Raw genomic sequence first — 19219 nt, 5'->3', positions numbered from 1 at the left:
ATGTTCAATGGCTTGAGTTACCTCCCTTGTTCTTGTATTTGTCTCTTCCCAGGAGCATGGCCTTTTTGCAATCGTTTTAATTGGCTGAATTGTATACTTCCTTTCCTCAGGCATTAGGGGTAGCGAAGGGAGGGGGGGAAATACAGAATAATAATAATTAAAAACTTTTCGTCAGCCGGCTGCATCCCGCGTCATGCTCCTCTGCTCCTCTTCCTAAGGCACAGGCTCCCAGCCTGCCCTGCGGCTGTCGTGCTGTGGGCTCTAGGCCCACATGGTGCTAAGTACAGACACAGACACGGTGGCTATGAGTACTCAACTGGCCACGAGCACGTGCACCCTGGCCCTTTTATTGACGGGGCCACGTCACTCGTTGCACCCGTGATGGATGGGTGTGGGGGTGCAGTGTGTCCATCCCTCGAGGGAGTGGCTGGGATTACAGCATCCGAACGTGTCCCGCAGGACACTACATTCCTTTCCAACTTTATTAGAGAACAAACAAATTGTTAGTCCGACCTGTGGGGACAAAACAGTTAACTAAAATACCACAGGGTCCATCAGTCTTCTGAGACAGGTGGCAGGAGGATGCCAGATATGGGCTGATGACTCTGCCTGCAGCAGGACCTTCTCGGTTGGTACTCATAGTTTAACCTGAAAGGTTCAGGACACGACCGCTGGCTTAGAGATGTCCCCTGCATAGCGACAGTTCACTTGTGATGACATGTCTTGCATGACTTCCCTTTTGTTGACATTGGTGATGGTCTGTGGTGTATTCAAACAGTTCTTTCTAGGGGATGCATCCTGAGCATGGATGGAATTCATGGTGACGGTTCGTGGAGGTGTAGCCTGATCACTTGCCTCTGTGGACCCTTTTGGTTGCAATCGATGACCCGTTGGTGGGCAAAGTTTCTTGTCACTCTCCCGCCTGGAGAGGCCTGTTGCTGGGGTTGCTGCAGGACTGCAGGAAGGCTACGCTAGGGTCACTCGTGTGTCGACTGGGGCAGCTGTAGGACCACCTAGGAGCCGTTACTTGGTCGCACGCACAACCCTCTAGGGTGGAGATGTCTTGGCCGATGCTTGCTCTCGCTACCACGGTTCAGGGGTGTGCTCGGTTCACAGGTAGCCTCTGGTCTCTTCTCTCAGCTGGTGTGGCAACAGCGTGTGACTCCAGTCCATCGATTCTCTACAAGTGGTGTTTGACACGTGTGCTGATGGCTGGCATGATGGTGGTTAAGCCATGTGGTTACTCAGGATGAAAGGTGGTGGTGACTTTCTGGGAGAGTTTGATGTCAGGAGGGACTTGGCAGTCATGTGCCTCCGCCTTGCTGAGGTTGAGTTTCAGTGGTGGCATGACACGTAGAGTGTGTGGATCTTCTCATGCCTGGCTTCGGGCCACTGCCGACTCCGTCTTGAGGCGGTGTGAGGAAAGACACTCGGTGCTGATCTTCACCAATGGCATCTGCAGTCAGGAGCAGGGATGCCGTTTGAGTTAGACTGCTGACACTCTGGGGTGGATGGTCGCCTGGGGAAGCATTGGGATGATACACAGTGTGCGCTTGCTGCGGCTTATGTTCGGCTCTCCCATGAGGATGTATCCAGGGATGCCGGTTGACGCTCACCTGGGGAAATGTTGGGATGATACTCGGTTTGCGCTTGTGCGGCTTACCTTTGGTTCTCCCTTGAGGCTGTATCCAGGGACGCTGATTGACGCTCACCTGGGGACGCGTTGGGATGAGACTCAGTTTGCGCTGGCTGCGGCTTACTCTTGGTTCTCCCTTGAGCCTGTATCCAGGGACGCCGACTTACGCTCACCTGGGGAAGCGGTGGGATGAGACTCAATTTGCACTTGCTGCGACTAGCGTGTGGTTCTCTCTTGGTGCTGTCGCCAGGGCCGTCAGTCCACCCTGGTGTCTGTCTTGTGTCTTTGGAGGTGTTCTTGGGTTGTGGTGCTACGAGTCCTTGGGCTTCTCCACTCGTTGTCTTTGACGCACCTGTGGGTGTCCTGCTCTTCTGGGTGACACGATCTCCACTCTTCTTCTGGGGCAGTGACATTCCACATGTTCTACCAAGGCCAGCGGGCCTAATAACTTCAATGGTCTCAAGACCATTCAGGCGAACCTTCACTCGCTCTTTTCGGCTGCAAGGCAGGCAGCCACTCATCTTGGGTGCTTCTTCTTCAGGTGTCCCTCTCCAGGGAATAGCTTCCACAGGTAGTGGTGAACTGTGGTGGCGGCTGGCTTCTTGTGGTGTACGACTCTCCTCTCGTCAGCCTTGGGTCACTGACGACTCCTGCTTGCGGCAGTGTGAGGGAGGACACTGTTCTGCTTTGGGCCCCTTCCGGGCTCCGTTGCTGCTGTGGAGATGTATGAGGTCTCCCTGCTGGTTCCAGCAGTGCTTGTTTTCTTCAGAGATGTCTCTTTTCCTCCTGGGCATTTGCCTGTGTCGACGAGCTTCTGGGTGCCTGTGTCACGCACCTTGGACTGCGCACGCTTCGTCTTCTTCTTGGGTGCCCTCTTCTGACACCTAATGTGCCTGCCGTTCCTCCTTCCAGTGGTAGTCATTCACCACCAGGGGCGTGTGGCACGCTCTTCTCACTTGTGGTGGCGTTGGGCCGCCGCTGATGGCGTTCTATCTGCACCAGTTTTCCTTTGGCAGGGATAGCCACCTTGAGATGCTGGTGTCTTGTGGATCTTCGGTCCCCCTGTTTTGGTTGGGCTTGGTGTGGTGGTGCATGTGCGGGCTTCATGCAGGCTCTCTGCAGAGTGAGCAGTCTGTCTCCGTCACGGTGCTGGGAGTTTGGGGCGGAAAGACTTTGACAGCCGCACTGCCTGCCCTTGCCACACCAGTCTCTTTGCTGGGGATTTTCCTTTTCTCTCCCTCTTAACCTGACAGGTAGCCCATGGGGTATGTGGCACTATCCCAATCAGTCTATCACTATGACGCCTTGAGCGGTGCTCAGTGCCTCCCCTTTTCTTGTGGCTGGGCTGCACAGTTACCTGTGCAGTGGGTGTGGGCACCTGCTCCCTCTTTTCCTCTACTCGTCCAATTCTGTGTGCAATGGTGTGTTGCTCCATGCACTTCCTTGCTGCTTGGGCACTTGACAGCAATTCTGTTTCTTATTGGGGGCCTGCTTTGCTTTGACAGGCTTGTGGGTGCAACAGGCTGCTTGATTTGGTCCAGCAGGTGTTTGAGAGCTGGCTGTCTCTTCCCAGATCACAACTGCCCGGGCTATCCTGTGCTTACTTCGTTGGACGGAGTACCTCTTGCGGCCACTGGGTGGCGGTGCAGCGTTTGTGGTTATGGCAGGCGCCGGTATTCTTTCCTGGCACCACTGGCTATGAACTCTTCTTCGTGCGGAGAAGGGAAACCATCCTCCTTTCTGTGGGCTTTCAACAGGTACGTAGGGTACGGCAGGCTTTTATGTGATTTACACTGTGCAACTTCCTGTTTAGTTTTCCTCTTATTTTATCTTTTCCTTTGTGTGTGTGTTTTCACTGCGACAGGGCCGTGTGTCGTGCAGGCACTTTTCACGGGAGTCGTGGCAGCTTCCCTGCTCCCTCGAGCTGATCCATTCCACACTTCTTTTCACTGCTAGAGGCAGAGCACGCTGTTATGGCTGGAGTACTTCTTTCCTGGCCTCTCTCTCACGCCGCAGCAGCCTTGAGCAGACAGCGTTACTCCCAGGGTGACGTTCCCATGCCTTGGTGCGGTGCGGTAAACGATGGCACGGTGGCGCTACAGGCACTCCCTCTAGTGAGTGCAGGCTTGCTGTTGATGTGCCTGCCCCCCGTGCTGGACATTCAGGTGCTGTGCGCAGTGATTGTGTCATGCTGGCGCTGGGTTTTCATGGGTGTCGGCTTGTGTATTGTGGACACTGTAGCTGCAGGCTGGGCTCACACCGCAATTGTCGGGGCTGCGCTATGGCGGGGCGGCTGTTTGGGCGCTTCTTGCCACGCTTGCTTGAATCCGCCGCAGGCTAGCCACTACTTCAGGTGCATTTGTTCAGGGCCGTCTTCCCAGCACGGGAAGCGTCTGTAACGGGTGGCGCTCGCCAAGGGCTGCCGTAGGGGATGGCCTACTCTTCCCACCGTTGTGGTGCTTCAAGGGGTATCCAGCTGCGATGCTTCGCCAGCCAGCCGGCACTATGGCTTACTGCTCTTCCACTCAGGTGATGCAAGCGTCTTAGTGGGGTGAGCTCCTGCCCTGGCAGCCAGAGCACGGCACCAGGCTCATCACGCTCTCACCGGAACTGGGTATCGGCGTTCCCTCTACTTTTTCCCGAGCCAGTGAGGGTGGGAGACAGCCAGTCATCGGTCATCACACCGTGGCAGTATGGAACTCGCACTTCAGGCTATGGGAAAGTCACATCCCAAGCTCATTCCCTCCCCTTGAGGGCCGACGAAGAGCCGAGACGCAGGCACGTGGAGTCACACCCGCCTCGTCGCCAATGTCGTGCTGTGGTCTCTAGGCCCACATGCTGCTAAGGACAGACACAGACACGGTGGCTATGAGTACTCAACTGGCCACAAGCACGTGCACCCGGGCTCTTTTATTGATGGGGCCACGTCACTCGTGGCACCAGTGATGGATGGGTGTGGGGGTGCAGTGTGTCCAGCCCTCGAGGGAGTGGCTGGGATTACAGCTTCCGGCAGGACACTAGAACGTGTCCCGCAGGACACTACAGCAGCAAATCCTGAAGCTGCTCTGGCATGAGAGCAGCTTCAGGATTGGCATGAGTGCCCTCGATTAGCGCTCCAGGACAGACTGGAAGTTCTGTGCCTCCTCTCTCCAACCCCAGCAAAGCAGCTTGGGTTGGAGAGAGGTTCACTGCTCATTGTGGTTTTGCCGGCCAAACCATCATGCGCAGGGAAGGGAGTACACTACAACTCGCCTCAGTGCTGTCACTCCCCAGGCCCCGCCCCCAAGACTCAGCAGGAAAGGAGAAATAAAACAAGTGTTGTTTTTGTTTCTCCTGTCCTGCCTTTTTTTGGGAGAGGAGCCGCCACTGCTCACATTTAGGGAACTACTTCAAAGGAACTACATTTTTCTTTTTTATTCGGCACTCCATGAAATGACATGTATTTTGTAGCTCTTCCTCTTGTGTGCTGCCCCTGCAAAATACCTTACCACAATGTATTTATACCCACCCATCCACGCTTGTCTGTAAGAGCCACATAAAAGCCACAAAAAAGGATATTTTTGCTGGGCTGTGGATCATGAGCAGACTTTAAGGATTGTTTGTGTTTTACCTCTTGCATTCCCTACATTGCGCCAAATCACAATCTTTGACACAAAGGCTTTTTGTGCCACTGAAGGGAGGTTCTTCATCTGCACTTACTCAGCATCTGAGGCATAAAGTGTATTTAGCATGCCACTTCTCCTGGGACCAATACGTTTGCTCCCTGGGCTACTGCAGAAGACCAAATGGGTGAATCCTGTGTAAAGCAAATTAGGCTTTGGCAGGCATTTCCTTTTACATTCTGATACTTCCTTATTCTTTTAACATTCTGTTCAGAGTTTCAACAGAGACAACTATTTCAAAACTGAAGCAGACCATTTATGAAGATTGAAAATATTGAATTCAGTGTAGTTTTGGGATACCATAAGTTATGTGTTTGCTTTTCTGCCAGTATTTTGCATTTTTTCTCTTTTATTATCTTTTCAAACAAAATTTTACAGACATGCTAGCACAGCCAACAGCTTAGCACTCTCATTATAAACATGTGACCTATTGGATTTGCCAATGCTTCTTCATTTTGGTTCCGGTGTACTGCCCCCATCTAACACAATCTCCCATTCTCAGTGTATTTACTAGTGTTTCCTGGCAGCATGAAGCTCTAGGACTGGAATTAGTGTATTGAACCTTCCCTGTACCTGATGATTTTGGGGATTTGTTCACATGCTCGCTTCATGGCCAGCTCAGAGGAGGCCAGCTCAGAGTTTTTTAATTAATGAAAATTAAATCAGGCTTAAAGCAAGCCGGCTATACCTCACTTCCACTGTCAAGAAACCTGCCTAAAGTTTCTTTAACAATCTTCAGCCGTCCTAGGCACATTTTACCACCTACTTGACTGTGATATTTGATGTCCTGCGCATGAATACCTCTTTAGAGTGTTTTTGGACCGGCATCGCACACATTTTTTTAAAGAATCTCTAACAGGTTGGTGACCAGTGTCAATCATTGTATCTCACTGTAGCTCCAATTGGTATGCAACCTTATAGGTGATGAAATTCGCCTTCCTCCTCTTTCTTGTGTGTATGCAGAAAGAAAGTTTTTGGAGTATCTACAGGCAACTCTAAGCGACGATACATTGTATTGAGTCGCTCGAGGTGAGACATTTATTGCCATGTGCCACATGTCTGTGGTCTGCTAAAGAGGAACCGCAGGTCTCTTATTTGATGTGATGGGATAATAAACTTTTTTTAACTATTGTTATACTGGGTGGCTCACTTCAAGAGACTAGTGTACATAGGATGGGTCGCTATGTATTACTTCTTCGACCTACTGAGATGTAGATAATGGTATTGTGTGTATCTTGCCCTCATAGGTACCGTGAGTGTTGCTTGTTAGCAACGGGTTGAGGAGTGTCTGGTCCTCAGACATTATATCTAGAAACGTCTATTTGTTCAGAAATAGAGGATTGTGAAACTATTCTCCTAGTAAGTACGCTTACAGAAACTATACTGTTTATATTCCTTTGGTTTTGGGCTGGGTGCACACAGGAGTTTGTTTGTACGTTTTTTGGTGGTGGTATTTGTAATGCACTTGTGTTTCTTGTATGATTCCCATTTGGGCCCTGGGTAGGTAGGGGCCTAGTGGGCGATTTCATATAGTTGGCCAGGACACAGTATGTGAATGTTTGAGCACATAACGTCAAAGCAATGAATATTGTTCCTTCATCTTTGTAGAAGGTGGTCCCTTCCGTTATAAAATTTTGCTTGTACATTGACTGTGGGCATCCTATTCTTAATTTTCTTATACCTTTCAGGTGTGATTCTTTTTCCCCGGGTGGAGTGGCCCTTGTGAGGGCACTATATCTGGCATGTTCTGATGAAGGTGGCATATTATCATCTTCCAGCCACTGAAACGCTTCGACCACTGCCTTGAGAACATCCTGCTTTCTGCAGTTTTTGTCTTTGGTCATTCCAATTACACTGTTATCCTGTAGTTGTGTTCCCCAGATATGTTATGAATGTGAAGGTTTGTCTGGGTGTGTGTGAGTAGGGTCTGAATGAGTTGGTGTGTATTTGCATTGTTTCTCTCTACAGGGGTTTCCCCTATTTTGATCCAGTTGTATGTATTGTCTTTTCAGTCGGTGATTATTTATGAATTTATAATGTATGTTGAAAATGTAAAGAAGTATATAAACATATGCATATCAATGAAAATATACTTGACAAAAGAAATGAAATAAAAGAATATATTTTTATTAATGTTGGAAGACATTGTTTAATGGAATAAAAATTTGGTTGCATGTATTTGGATTGATTCCGCTGTATAATAGTTTAGGTCATGAGGGAGAGTTTTGTTGTGTCAAGCTTCAGCCGCCAACATTTCTTTATGTGTTCTGTGGAAGATCTAACCCATAAAAAAGCACAAACCAGCTATTTATCCTCACAGTGTGACACTTCTCCTGGACCTCTCCAGACAGATTTTAAGTGTGGTAGCATTGCATCACAGAAGAGCATAGATGTTCTTATCATTCATGTGCTGCTACTATGTCTATTGACAATTCTAACAAATGATTCATTAAATACGTAGTGTGTGTAGCACCATTTAAAATAAAAACATAATGCAGTTTGCGGAATTGGGATTTGTTTACTTTGGAGCAGTGTTTACTTATGTCTATATTTCTTTACATTAAATTATTTTGTTTCCAGGCTGGAACTGTGTATGCTGCTGGGGAACGAACAAATCTTCCACACTCAAGACAACAGAGAATCTGTGTGTTGTGCTCCGGTCCTTACATATCAAGAGGTGAGGGCGACAAGCAGCACACGTCATGAGATGATTGTAGCCACTGGTGTGATGATGATGATGATGATGATACACAATAAATTGCAATCTGTTTTTAGACAGCTGTTGTCAACTACTAAGGTCTCATGGGTTTCCCAATTGAGATGCTACATTAAAATAAAAAAAGTGATGTGTGGAGTGCTTGCAAAAGTCTCAACCACTGGCAATCAATCTAGCCGCATTCAAGTCCATCTTTTTTTATCCTGTGTATCACTCCCAATAGGACCAAACCATGGACAAATCGATCTTGGTCTTGCTCCTATAGGAGTAGTCTAGTCTAAACATCCAGGCCATGTCCCGTCTACATTTGAAAACTAGCAAAACAAAACCGTTTTCAGCTTTACCAGTGAGCTTGGATCCTTTGGGATGATGGCCATAGGACCCAAGCCTGAACACACCTGTCACATATAGTGTCAAATTATCAAAGCAAAAGATGATGGGCAGAATGCATGCCAAAGTCTCAGCCACTGGCAATTGCTCAAGGCTGCATTTCAATCCATCTTTTTTTACCATGTGCCGCTCCAGATTGGTAGCAGCCATATACAAAACAATCCTGATCCCGCACCAATAGGAACAAAGTAGCCCAAAGTATCTGATCACGCTCCCTCTGAACTGAAAATCAAGCTACCCCAGAGTGGTGTCAGACTTGTTGGGCCTCATCAGTGATGTGCAGCTTGGATCTTATGACACAGTAAGCAAAGGACTCCACAGGATACTTCCAACAGTATGTCCTCTTTGAAGTGCTCTCCTAAAAATGACGCCTTCTCTCGCTATTTTCCAGTGCGTGATGTTATACTTTATCTGTTTTGAGAGTCAAGAATTTACTCTTTTTACTTAATTTTTCAAGCAGCAACTTACATTTGTGTGGTCTGTAACGGCTAACCAGCTTGACTTTGCTTCTAGTTCAGACGTGGCCAGTTCAGGTCAGAATGGTGGTGTGCGGCAAAGGGGAAGTCGACAGATGACGGAATAGGAAAAATAGGATAAATAAATAAATAACTATTCCGTCATCTGTCGACTATCCCCGTCCCCGCACCCTGCCCTGCCTCACCACCCCACCACTCTTACCTGAACCGGCCGTGCCTGAACTAGTTACTTTTCCATCTGCTCTCTCAATCTTAGCATTTAGCTGTTTAATTTCCATTATGAGATGATGTTGCAAGGTGGAAGTTTTATGTGGTATGTATGGCTGGGGCCTTACCATGTAATACTAACACAGTGCACAATGGATGATCCTTTGATTCAACAACATTAATCCTTAGCTCAATCCTGGTAGTGTAGCAAAGAGCAGTCAGGCATTTCATGGAAGTCATTTAGAGGTAACCCAGGGTAGCATTTGTCTAGTCTCAGAGTCCATTAAAATTGAGGCAAGAATAAATAGTAAGCATTACTTCAGTATCTCTGTTTACATCCTGCAGTTTGCAAAAGGGAGGCTGCTCAGGTATTAAAAGCAGAGCATAAGGTCAACCGTGTGATGTCATTGGTCGTTAAATGTTGCATGATATCATATGTGATACTCCTAGCATTTTGGTGAATTTAAATACATGATGGCTTTGAAACTTCAGTGCTGTAAAATTCATAATAAAACAGGTATTCAACTTTACATAGCTTAATAGTGCTTGCTCCATTGGTGTATTTGATGGTTGTGAATTGTTAAGAAGGTTTTTCACTGAAGATTACATTTTGTTTTTTGGATGGATTTCCTCCATTCTTTTATGTACTTATTTTAGGCATATAATAGTTATATTAGTAAGTATTCTTGGTATACAATTAGTTGACCATACATTCATGTATGTTGTTGTAAGATGATAATGGCATTAGTAAGTGTGGTATATTGTAGCAAAAGTGGAAATCATGTTATACTAACACATGCTGTGTCATGCAACCGTTCAACCCACACTCTTGTAATATTCTATAATACCCTTTCCCAACTCCCTTCCCACCCCTTCCAGGTCCAATGAGTACCCTTTATTATGTTGTGTGTATTGTATTAGGAGGTTTCTGCCCCATACAGCTCAGGTTGAGCCAATGTCTTTTCAAGGGGGTCAGTATGTGACATGGGTTGTGTACGAATGTTTGCGTTGTGCTTGCTGTACTTGTGCACTTCTTTAAATAGCTCTTTATTTTCAGTGCGTACTTAGGTGGTCTTCCAGTTCATTGTGATATGCCTTTTTGCTATGATCAGTGCCAGTCCAATACATTTTGAGGTGACTTTAACCTTGGCAGGGAGTGGAAGTGGAAAGAAGGCACATCAGTGGTGTTTTAGGGATATTGTGGATAATCTCATTTATGATCTCTACAATGTCGGTCCAGTTTTCATTCAGGTATGCACAATTCCACATATATGGATCATGCCCGCTCCCTCCATTCCAAATCTTGGTCACCCTGCCTAGGCATTGTGAAAAAATGTGATGATTTTGCTTAGTGTAAGATACGCCCTATGGAGGTAATAAAAGTTGATTAGTTTGAATCTGATCTCCGTACTGACTGTTGGGATTCGAACTAATACTTTCACCCATCCTGCATTGTCAGTCGAGGTACCAATATCTTCTTCCCATTTGCCTCTTAATGTAAATAAATGCGTAGTCATATCTGTCCTTATAGCTCTTTATAGACTCATAACTGCCTTATATCTGCTTGAGGTCGTGTATATTACATGTCATCCCTCATGAAGCTTAGAAGGCCCGTCTTACATTTTTTCCGTATAGTCGCTACCACCGCTCCATAGAAGAGGAATTGTCCTGCTGGCAGTTCTAACTCTGCCTGGAGCACCTCAAATAAGCATACAAATTGATTCAAGGATATCCATGAGTCATCAACTCTTCTCACCCTCTTTGTACCTGCTGCTGTTAGTTAGGGTTTCCCATGGTCATCTCTTAGCCTCTCTCATTAGCTTCCTGAAACAACCCTGTTTGTATCAAACAATGTATTCAACTGATCTAGGTGTAATTTTGGGTAAAGCAGTATCAAAGATCGAGTTGAGGGTTCAGTCCGAGTCTGGTTCTGAATCAGCAGTGAGATGTCCTTTGCTGTCATTTACTGATAGTCTGTCTAGTTCCGCAGCCCTTATGCTCGCTGCTGCCTATACTAAATGTTGTTTGTCCCTCTGTGATTGTTCTTTGGTGGAGAATGCATTCCCAGCAGCACGACCTGAGGCCCGAGCACCAAAATGCAGGCTGCTGGTGCCAAGTGAGCAGCGCGGCTCCAGTTCATGGCTATGTATCGATTCAGTTCCACACCTCTTGAGGGTCGGTAAAGAATTTAGCACCAGAGTTTTTTCCAATCCTCAGTTTGGCAACGACGAGCATGGTCTATTTAACTTTCATCCGACAGAGATGTTTTTTACCTTCCACAAAGGAGGCCCTTTGTTTTTGTACCATCACTGTGGAACCTGGAAACATCATCACTGTGGAGTTCCTTATGTGGAGCTCTCGATTGTAGAACCGGCTTTTGGAGACCCCTCCCACTAGGAGAGTCAAAGCCAGTGGTGCAGGGGACACCTTAGAATCTACAGGTTCTTCTTGCATAAATACATTACCAAAGAGACCAGGACAACCAGCCGTGGAGGGAAGCAAGTTATTTATTAGCTCGAGCTAAGGACAGGGTCCCAGAATGGTACAAAGACAATTCTACGGAGACTGCTGCGTTACTCCGCAGCCTACACATATTTATAGCGCTAGCCACGCCCATTTGCACAGTAGAAGTTCCTTATTCAGATAAGTTCCTCATCTGACATGTTCTTCGTCAGTCTTGTGTGGTGCAATCGTGGCCAGGGGACATCTGTCTCTGATTGCACAATGTACGCAGCCCCGTGCTTCCTTGCCCAACTGGTGTTGTCATGGGGCACAGCCTCGTGCTTCCTCTATCAGTTGGTGTGGTCACAGGGCACAGTCTCGTGCTTCCTCTATCAGTTGGTGTGGTCACAGGGCAGTTGGTTGTGACTGGCTGAGTTGCCAACAATGGACAGGATATGGCTGAGTCTCTGGCACAACTCGGGGGGGGGTGAGGCACACAGGCAGCTTCTTGGAATCGGCTCGACCACAAGGAACGGGGAGGATTGTGCAAGTTTCCACTGGGACGTGGAAAGCAATTCTTCACCAGGTTGCCGACAGCATGGCAACACAAAATAGAGTCATGTGGGTCATTTTAAAATACAGTTCAACAGTCCCTCCATTTGCCATGCAGAGGCAACAATCAATCGTCATCTAGGTCAATGTCCATCATTTCCTGGACCTCTCTCTCGATCATAGGCACAGTCACTTTGTGCCACCCATACCATTCCATTGCTTTTCATGCTCAATGTCTCAAGGAAGTGCACCAATGTCTCTCCTCTGCGGCAGGCACTACAGATACCATGCTCCACGGTGGTCGTGGGCGCAGATCGTATCGTGCAGACCCAAGTACTGTTAATCGGGAAAGAGCAACAGACTTTCACGTTCAGCAACACTCTGAGGCTCCAAGACTTGTTATTCAGTGTCAGGGACGCTCGGGCTGCTCTTTCATTATAATTTTCCTTTCAACATAGGTATCACTAATGTAGTGCCTTTTGCCAATCTTGGATCCTCCGGTGCACTGCCCTTCTGTTGGAGCAAAGGAAAGGAGGGTGTGTGGCCAAAACGTAGGCCAAGGGGCTCAAAGAACCGCGCGCAGTCAGAGGTTACCAGCACATGACAGGTAGAAAACTGAAGCCTCAAACCAGCCCTGCCGTCAACAACAGGGATCCTTCTTTTTCGCTCCTTTGCACTAAAATTCTTGTTCTGTGGCAAACAGGGAACCAGCTCCTCCTTCTTCTCTGATGTCCAACGCCGTCTGATGAAGCAAACAATGCTTTGGAAATGCCATTGATGACGTGCTGGCGATCGCTGTTCAGGCTTGCTATTTTCTGGGTGCTGGGACTGTAGGTCCAAGACGTCTGCCCCTCATCTGTAGCTGTCACTGATGGGAATTAGGACTCATCTTTATCAACGTTCTGCAGGTTATTATGACTCTTCCTTTTACTCTGGAAGATCCCGCAGAACCAAGTGATGTAGGAAATGTGACTCAGTTGTTAGTTTCCTTCAAATTAGCGCAAAAACAATTTATTGTATTTAACAATGGGACTGCAAGCAGGTGGCCTGCAATCTTCATGGGAGTGGCCAGATGCCATGGGACTACTCTGGTCTAGAATGCACTGTCACTCTCAAAAGATACAAAGGCAAAGGCAGTACTTCTAGTCCCTTCGATTGGGTACTCTTCATTATCCTCATTAACCTCAATGTGAGAGCATATTCTCTGCCATCTAAGGGTTGATAGCTACATGGGAATTCTATCTGAATGTAGGTCCTCACACATAGTGGCATTGTCTAATGGGGTCAACATCTTTAGAATTACTACATCTGTGTGTTCCTACATTCCTCGTCTAGAACATCTCAAAAGGAAAAACGCATGATACAGATTATCAGGGACATGAAGATACCTCCCTTTAATAATTGTGCATCAGGTGCACTATGCAATACACAGGCTAATGATCAAAATGTGGAAACAAAAGACAAGGACTAGAGAGTCCTGGTATTTCCATGATTAAAACACATCTGATCCTACTGAAACTCGAAACAGCAGGGACAGAAGGGTAAAACAAACTAAAATAGGCATTAAAATAGGTCATGTTCAAAAAAATAAACGTAAGGTATCCCCTACTGAGGTGGAAAACTTGTCTACTATAGAAAAAGATCTTATTGAGTCAGTTAACCAGTCCATCACTACTCTGATAGTCAGACTGGAAAACAACAAAGTGGGCATGGAGAAAATTTTCGAAAACCAACCTGGTTATACAAAAAGGGAATTATACATAATATGGGGGTCCCTAGTACATCACTGCAGTCTCGGAGTGTGAACTTGAACAATACACCAACAATAATAAAAGGGCTGACAGGTGAAAGGAATACGGGAAAAGGAAATGGGACTAGGACACAGCTAAAATCCCCAATAACAAGGCAAAACGTGACATCGATCGGGGGGGGCGGCAAAAGAAAAATCTATAGGAAGAACAAGAAATTACTTGGGTGATAGTCAGGCATGGGACACAACACGAGGAGTACGAGCAATACTCAAAAGCCTAAGTAGTACGCAGATTTTAACTTTACCACAGGCTGCTACACCATATACTGTAATCTCAGCTAATGTTCCAGTTCCTTCCCCAGGGAAAATGAAACTTAGTTCCCTTTAAGGAACAGAGCCATACACTGCTCAGGAAGCAGAACGGGATTAACTAGTGTAATATCATGAGAAAAATTAGGTCACCTTTAGCAAGAGCTACAGATTTATAATTCATCCTTAGGGTCCAATCAAGGAAAATCAATCTAGGCTGCTTATTCCTTAAAGGAAGGGGCAGTAATGTGACTAACTGCAGGTGACACGCATTTAATCCTGTATAACTCTTTTATTTGTCTTCAATACCATTATAGCCAAATAGACATGCACTGGTGCAGTGTTGTCTCTCATGTTCACAGCATGAAATATCATATCTGTTGAATTTAGTAACCAGAACGAGTCCAACCAACTGTTGCGTAGCGATGGGCATCGTCATGACCATTCCCTCACAACACAGGGGAGCTTGTAATAGTATCAAAAGTAGAATTGTCAAAACAATGCAAAAACAAAAACACACATAAGATAAAAACACACATGCCAAGCCATCAGGTATACTTGCTGTATACCAAGCACAGAAAGCATAAACAAATTACAGTAGCACATGCAAATGAGCGGTGACACACAATACTATGTCATGCACTTTATGCACAGTGAACTTGCAGCCCAAAACCCAGTATTCTGGCCTGCTTAATTTGTCAGGTTTAAAATCGATATTCAATTTCTTCACCTTCCTCACCCCCCTTTTTGACAGCAGGTCACCTTAGTAGTGATCGGCTGTCAATACAACTTACTGTGTCGCTGCTGACATGCAAAAATCCATGAATGATCTGTGGGCAGAAGCAAAAATACACAACACACAAAAGAGAGACACTTCACATAACACATTAAAATATCAATTGTAACTTTTAATCAGGACACAAAACATAATACACAAAAACAAAACACAAAATAGTAAATATATATACTTAACTGTAACCATCTTGTCGACTTTGCAATGACTAAAACATGTAAGCATGTTAAGCCACCTTAATTTTGACTGTCTAAAATTAAAAGTCAATTGTGCGGGATCAAGGGCTGGATAGATGGCGGGGGTATAGGGTGGAAGGGTGTTCAACATGGAGTAATACTCCTTGTCCCGGGCCTTTTCGGGAACCTTCTTTGTAATGTAACATCCATCTACCTGCATTCGATGTAATCTATCATGTATTATTATACCTTCTTCTATTCTCTGATTATCATGATTCTGGGCCTTCCGAATCACACTCATGCGCATTACTTTAGCTTCACACTTTTTGAGTTTGATTTCTTTCTGTTTGGACTCCTTGCGCCAAACCCGAAAGGAATCAAACATCGCAGGTCTAGCTTTTCTTTGAAACAACTTCTCCTCTAAATTATCTAACACAGGAGGTTCCAAACTACCGTACACTGGTTATTGTAACTCAGCATTTCCCTTTGTATACTTATGCCAAAGTGAACAAAACATAATTGGGCCAACACCATGTTTAGAATAAACTTCATGATTAGGGGTCCCCAAAGGAGGAATCGGACAAGATTCCTCCAATGCGAAATCCTGTGTACAATAACAACAACACCATTTCTGAAACTTACTAAATCCAGACATCTCTAGACGTGTATCCTGGTTCCAAATATCAAAGGGTGAAATCTAACGTTTACAGCATATAATTGTTCTTACCCTTTGGTTTTCGGCTTTTGCAAAAGTCGAACAATACCCAAAACCAAAATACAATTCACCAAAGAAGTGGGCCCCTCCCACTCTTACCTGACCATTAATCTTCCATCACACGGCAATGTGTTCCAAAAGGTCCCGATCTCCCAAAACTAGGAACCAGAACTGGGGCGTCAGTCGGGGCCGCAGTCGGGTAGCCCACTGGAGGGAGGAATCACGCAATCGGAGTCCTCGGGCCCACAAAGACAATTTTCAGCCAATGTAGTGGCGCGCCTCCCTTAGAATTCGATCACGGACTCCTCACGACCACCAGGCTCGATGACGACCACCGAAGACACCCAACGTTGGGGGCCAGATTGTAGATCCGGCTTTTGGAGACCCCTCCCCACTAGGAGAGTCAAAGCCAGCGGTGCAGGGGAAACCTTAGAATCTACGGGTTCTTCTTGCATAAATACATTACCAAAGAGACCAGGACAACCAGCCGTGGAGGGAAGCAAGTTATTTATTAGCTCGAGCTAAGGACAGGGTCCCAGAATGGCACAAAGACAATTCTACGGAGACTGCTGCTTTACTCCGCAGCCTACACATATTTATAACGCTAGCCACGCCTATTTGCACAGTACAAGTTCCTTATTCAGATAAGTTCCTCATCTGACAAGTTCTTCGTCAGTCTTGTGTGGTGCAATCGTGGCCAGGGGACATCTGTCTCTGATTGCACAATGTACGCAGCCCCGTGCTTCCTCGCCCAACTGGTGTGGTCATGGGGCACAGCCTCGTGCTTCCTCTATCAGTTGGTGTGGTCACAGTGCACAGCCTCATGCTTCTTCTATCAGTTGGTGTGGTCACAGGGCACAGTCTCGTGCTTCCTCTATCAGTTGGTATGGTCACAGGGCAGTTGGTCATGACAGGCTGAGTTGCCAACAATGGACAGGATGTGGCTGAGTCTCTGGCACAACTGGGGGGGGTGAGGCACACAGGCAGCTTCTTGAAATCGGCTCGCCCACAAGGAGCAGGGAGGGTTGTGCAAGTTTCAACAGGGACGTGGAAATCAATTCTTCACCAGGTTGCAGAGAGCATGGCAACACAAAATGGAGTCATGTGGGTCATTTTAAAATACAGTTCAACACCTTTTTCACAAACTTTATTCAGGATGTGGCCTCTGTCCCTATAATGAAGCAATGTAGCCACCACCCGTCACAAGGGAGCTCCCCCTGCAGCTGCAAACCTGGGACGCACCCTGTGGCCAGGTTTCTAGGAGAGGTCGCTGGATAAGCCCTCAGATGCTAATGTGGTCTTAATCCATGTTTCTGGAAATGAAATCATGTCGGTACCTTCTATGTGTTCCGAGAAGCCAATGATGTGGAGGTTATTTCTACATGCTCTGCCCTCTGCACCTTCCTACTCGTAGCATCTTTGCTATGGCAGTCACTTTTCCTCTCAGATCTCTCACTTCAGATTTCACTTCACTTATGTTTTTCTTGTTAGTGGTTATTCTCTTCACCAACTTGAGCTGGTTATCCCCCAGTATGGTCAGGCCAGCAACTACTGTGATTATTTTGCATTTGAGGGCCTCCCTAGTCTCACTGAGCGCTAGGAGCATAGAGTCTAATGTGGCGACTAATGTATTGTTGCCATGATGGAATGATCTGAGTAACCTCTCTGTGTTGCTGTGGGATGTTGTTGGGATTGGTTTGTCGCCATTGGTCATTTGCCATTTGGAATGTCTACCCATCTCTCCCCTGTGTTCTCCACCTCCCTGCGTAGGGGTATTGATTGCGTCGTAACCTGTAATTTTTATTTTTTTTGAAAATCTATTTTATTGTTTTCAAAGCAAACTGTGGCATAAATTGCAGGTTGTACATATTCACATAGTACTATCAATATACATTCCCATATTAACAAATTAAGCCTGTCGCCGTTACAAATCTTTCCGATATTATGCATTTCTCCACACATGTCTTCTAGGTTCATTCGGACACCTACTTTATTGCTCCCCCTCCGAACTTTCTTCATCACGGTCTGGCGGTGGCTCACAAATACCTCTCCGGAATTTATTCCAGGCCCCATACCTTGCTCCATTTCTGGGGGCAGCCCCGATTAATAAACACCGTCCTCTCCGCCATCATGGCCACGTCCATGTCTTTACACCATGCTGCTAGAGATGGTACCTCTGCCACCCCCCTTGCCTGCGCTATGTTCCGCTTAGCTACCATTAGCCCCATTGATACACATGCTTGCGCCTGATGCGAGAGGTCATTAGGCTCCCAGATATTTAGCGGGAACCTTCGTGGTTCAGGGATTAGGGATACCCCCTCCGATAACCTGTACTTTCTAATGTCAGCTCTGGGTGGTAAGGTTTCCCTCATTTTGACTCCTCCGCCTCAATCTGGGTTGCATATACAGTGTGTACTCTCCCTGCCACCACCAGCACAAGCAGGGCCTGCAGCTGTGGGGATCCTGTGGACGGACACAACAAACACCTTGGCCGCCCAAAGGTGCACCAACAGCTGGCTGCGGGTTGGCAAATCTATTAATGATAGCGCCTTTGTATTTTCTCCCAGTTACTCAATCAGCCTCTGCACCCCCAGACCAGAACATTAGTGTGGAGGCAGCAAGGGCATGAGTGCTGTGGGGGGGGGTCAAAGTTTCCATTCCTGGGCAGGATGATTTTGATTGCTTCAGCGCTACCCCTCAAACTGCCCAGGGCACCACACTCCTTTCTCCCCACTGTTCACCCTCAGCAGAGGCCAGCCCCCTCACCCTGCATCACCAGCTGACAGGTCCAGATCATCAGTGCGCCCTTCGGCTGCAGCGCGCCCCAATTAGTACCAGGGCCCGGGGGTACCTCTCTTCTTTGCTACTCCTCCCATTCAGGCTCAACAGGGGTGATCGGGCTTGCAGCCCCCCTCACAGATGCCAGTGTCTCAGCCTGTGTTCCTCCGCTTTCGGGGTGTTCTCAGTAGTTCCAGATGGGGATCTCTACCCAGGTCTACCAGATCAGGGTGTATCAGTTTCTGAGGCCACGTGTCAACCGCTATACCTTGGGGACAGCGCTTGACTCACAGCAAGTGCCACTGAGGCTGCCACATTGTTTTCCTCATCTTGATCTGGCATGCCAGCTGGTTAATAAATGGTTCACAGTTGTAATCTCAAATCTGCTTTGATTACGAGGGAAGAGGGTGGCCCACAATCAGCCACATCGTTGTGGAGTCAAAAGGGGCAGGATTGGCATCAGGATATTGTTGGATGGCAGTGGGGCCCTGAGAGATCCACAAGACTCCTCCCATTCCATTGGTGTTCTTCCACGCCCTGTGGATGTCCTCGATTCATTTGCTTGGAACGGGGGTGGCTGGAATTAGGAACAGAAAAAGGTCCACAATGGTGCATGG

At 46.9% G+C, this 19219-nt stretch overlaps 1 protein-coding gene across 1 annotated transcript in view; it reads left to right on the top strand.

Annotated features, from left to right (window-relative positions):
• LOC144827301 (chloride channel protein C-like) overlaps positions 1–19219 on the top strand; it is a 602170-nt gene that overhangs the window by 567354 nt on the left and 15597 nt on the right. The window contains exon 14 of the mRNA XM_078685669.1: positions 7879–7975. Within this exon, the coding sequence (XP_078541795.1) occupies positions 7879–7975 (97 nt within the window). The remainder of the gene's footprint in view (positions 1–7878; positions 7976–19219) is intronic.

The sequence above is a fragment of the Lissotriton helveticus genome, chromosome 4_1, assembly GCF_964261635.1.
Source record: "Lissotriton helveticus chromosome 4_1, aLisHel1.1, whole genome shotgun sequence".
Classification (NCBI taxonomy): Eukaryota; Metazoa; Chordata; class Amphibia; order Caudata; family Salamandridae; genus Lissotriton; species Lissotriton helveticus.
Note: the sequence above shows the minus strand (reverse complement) of the source record. Positions and strands in the feature narration are given on the sequence as shown.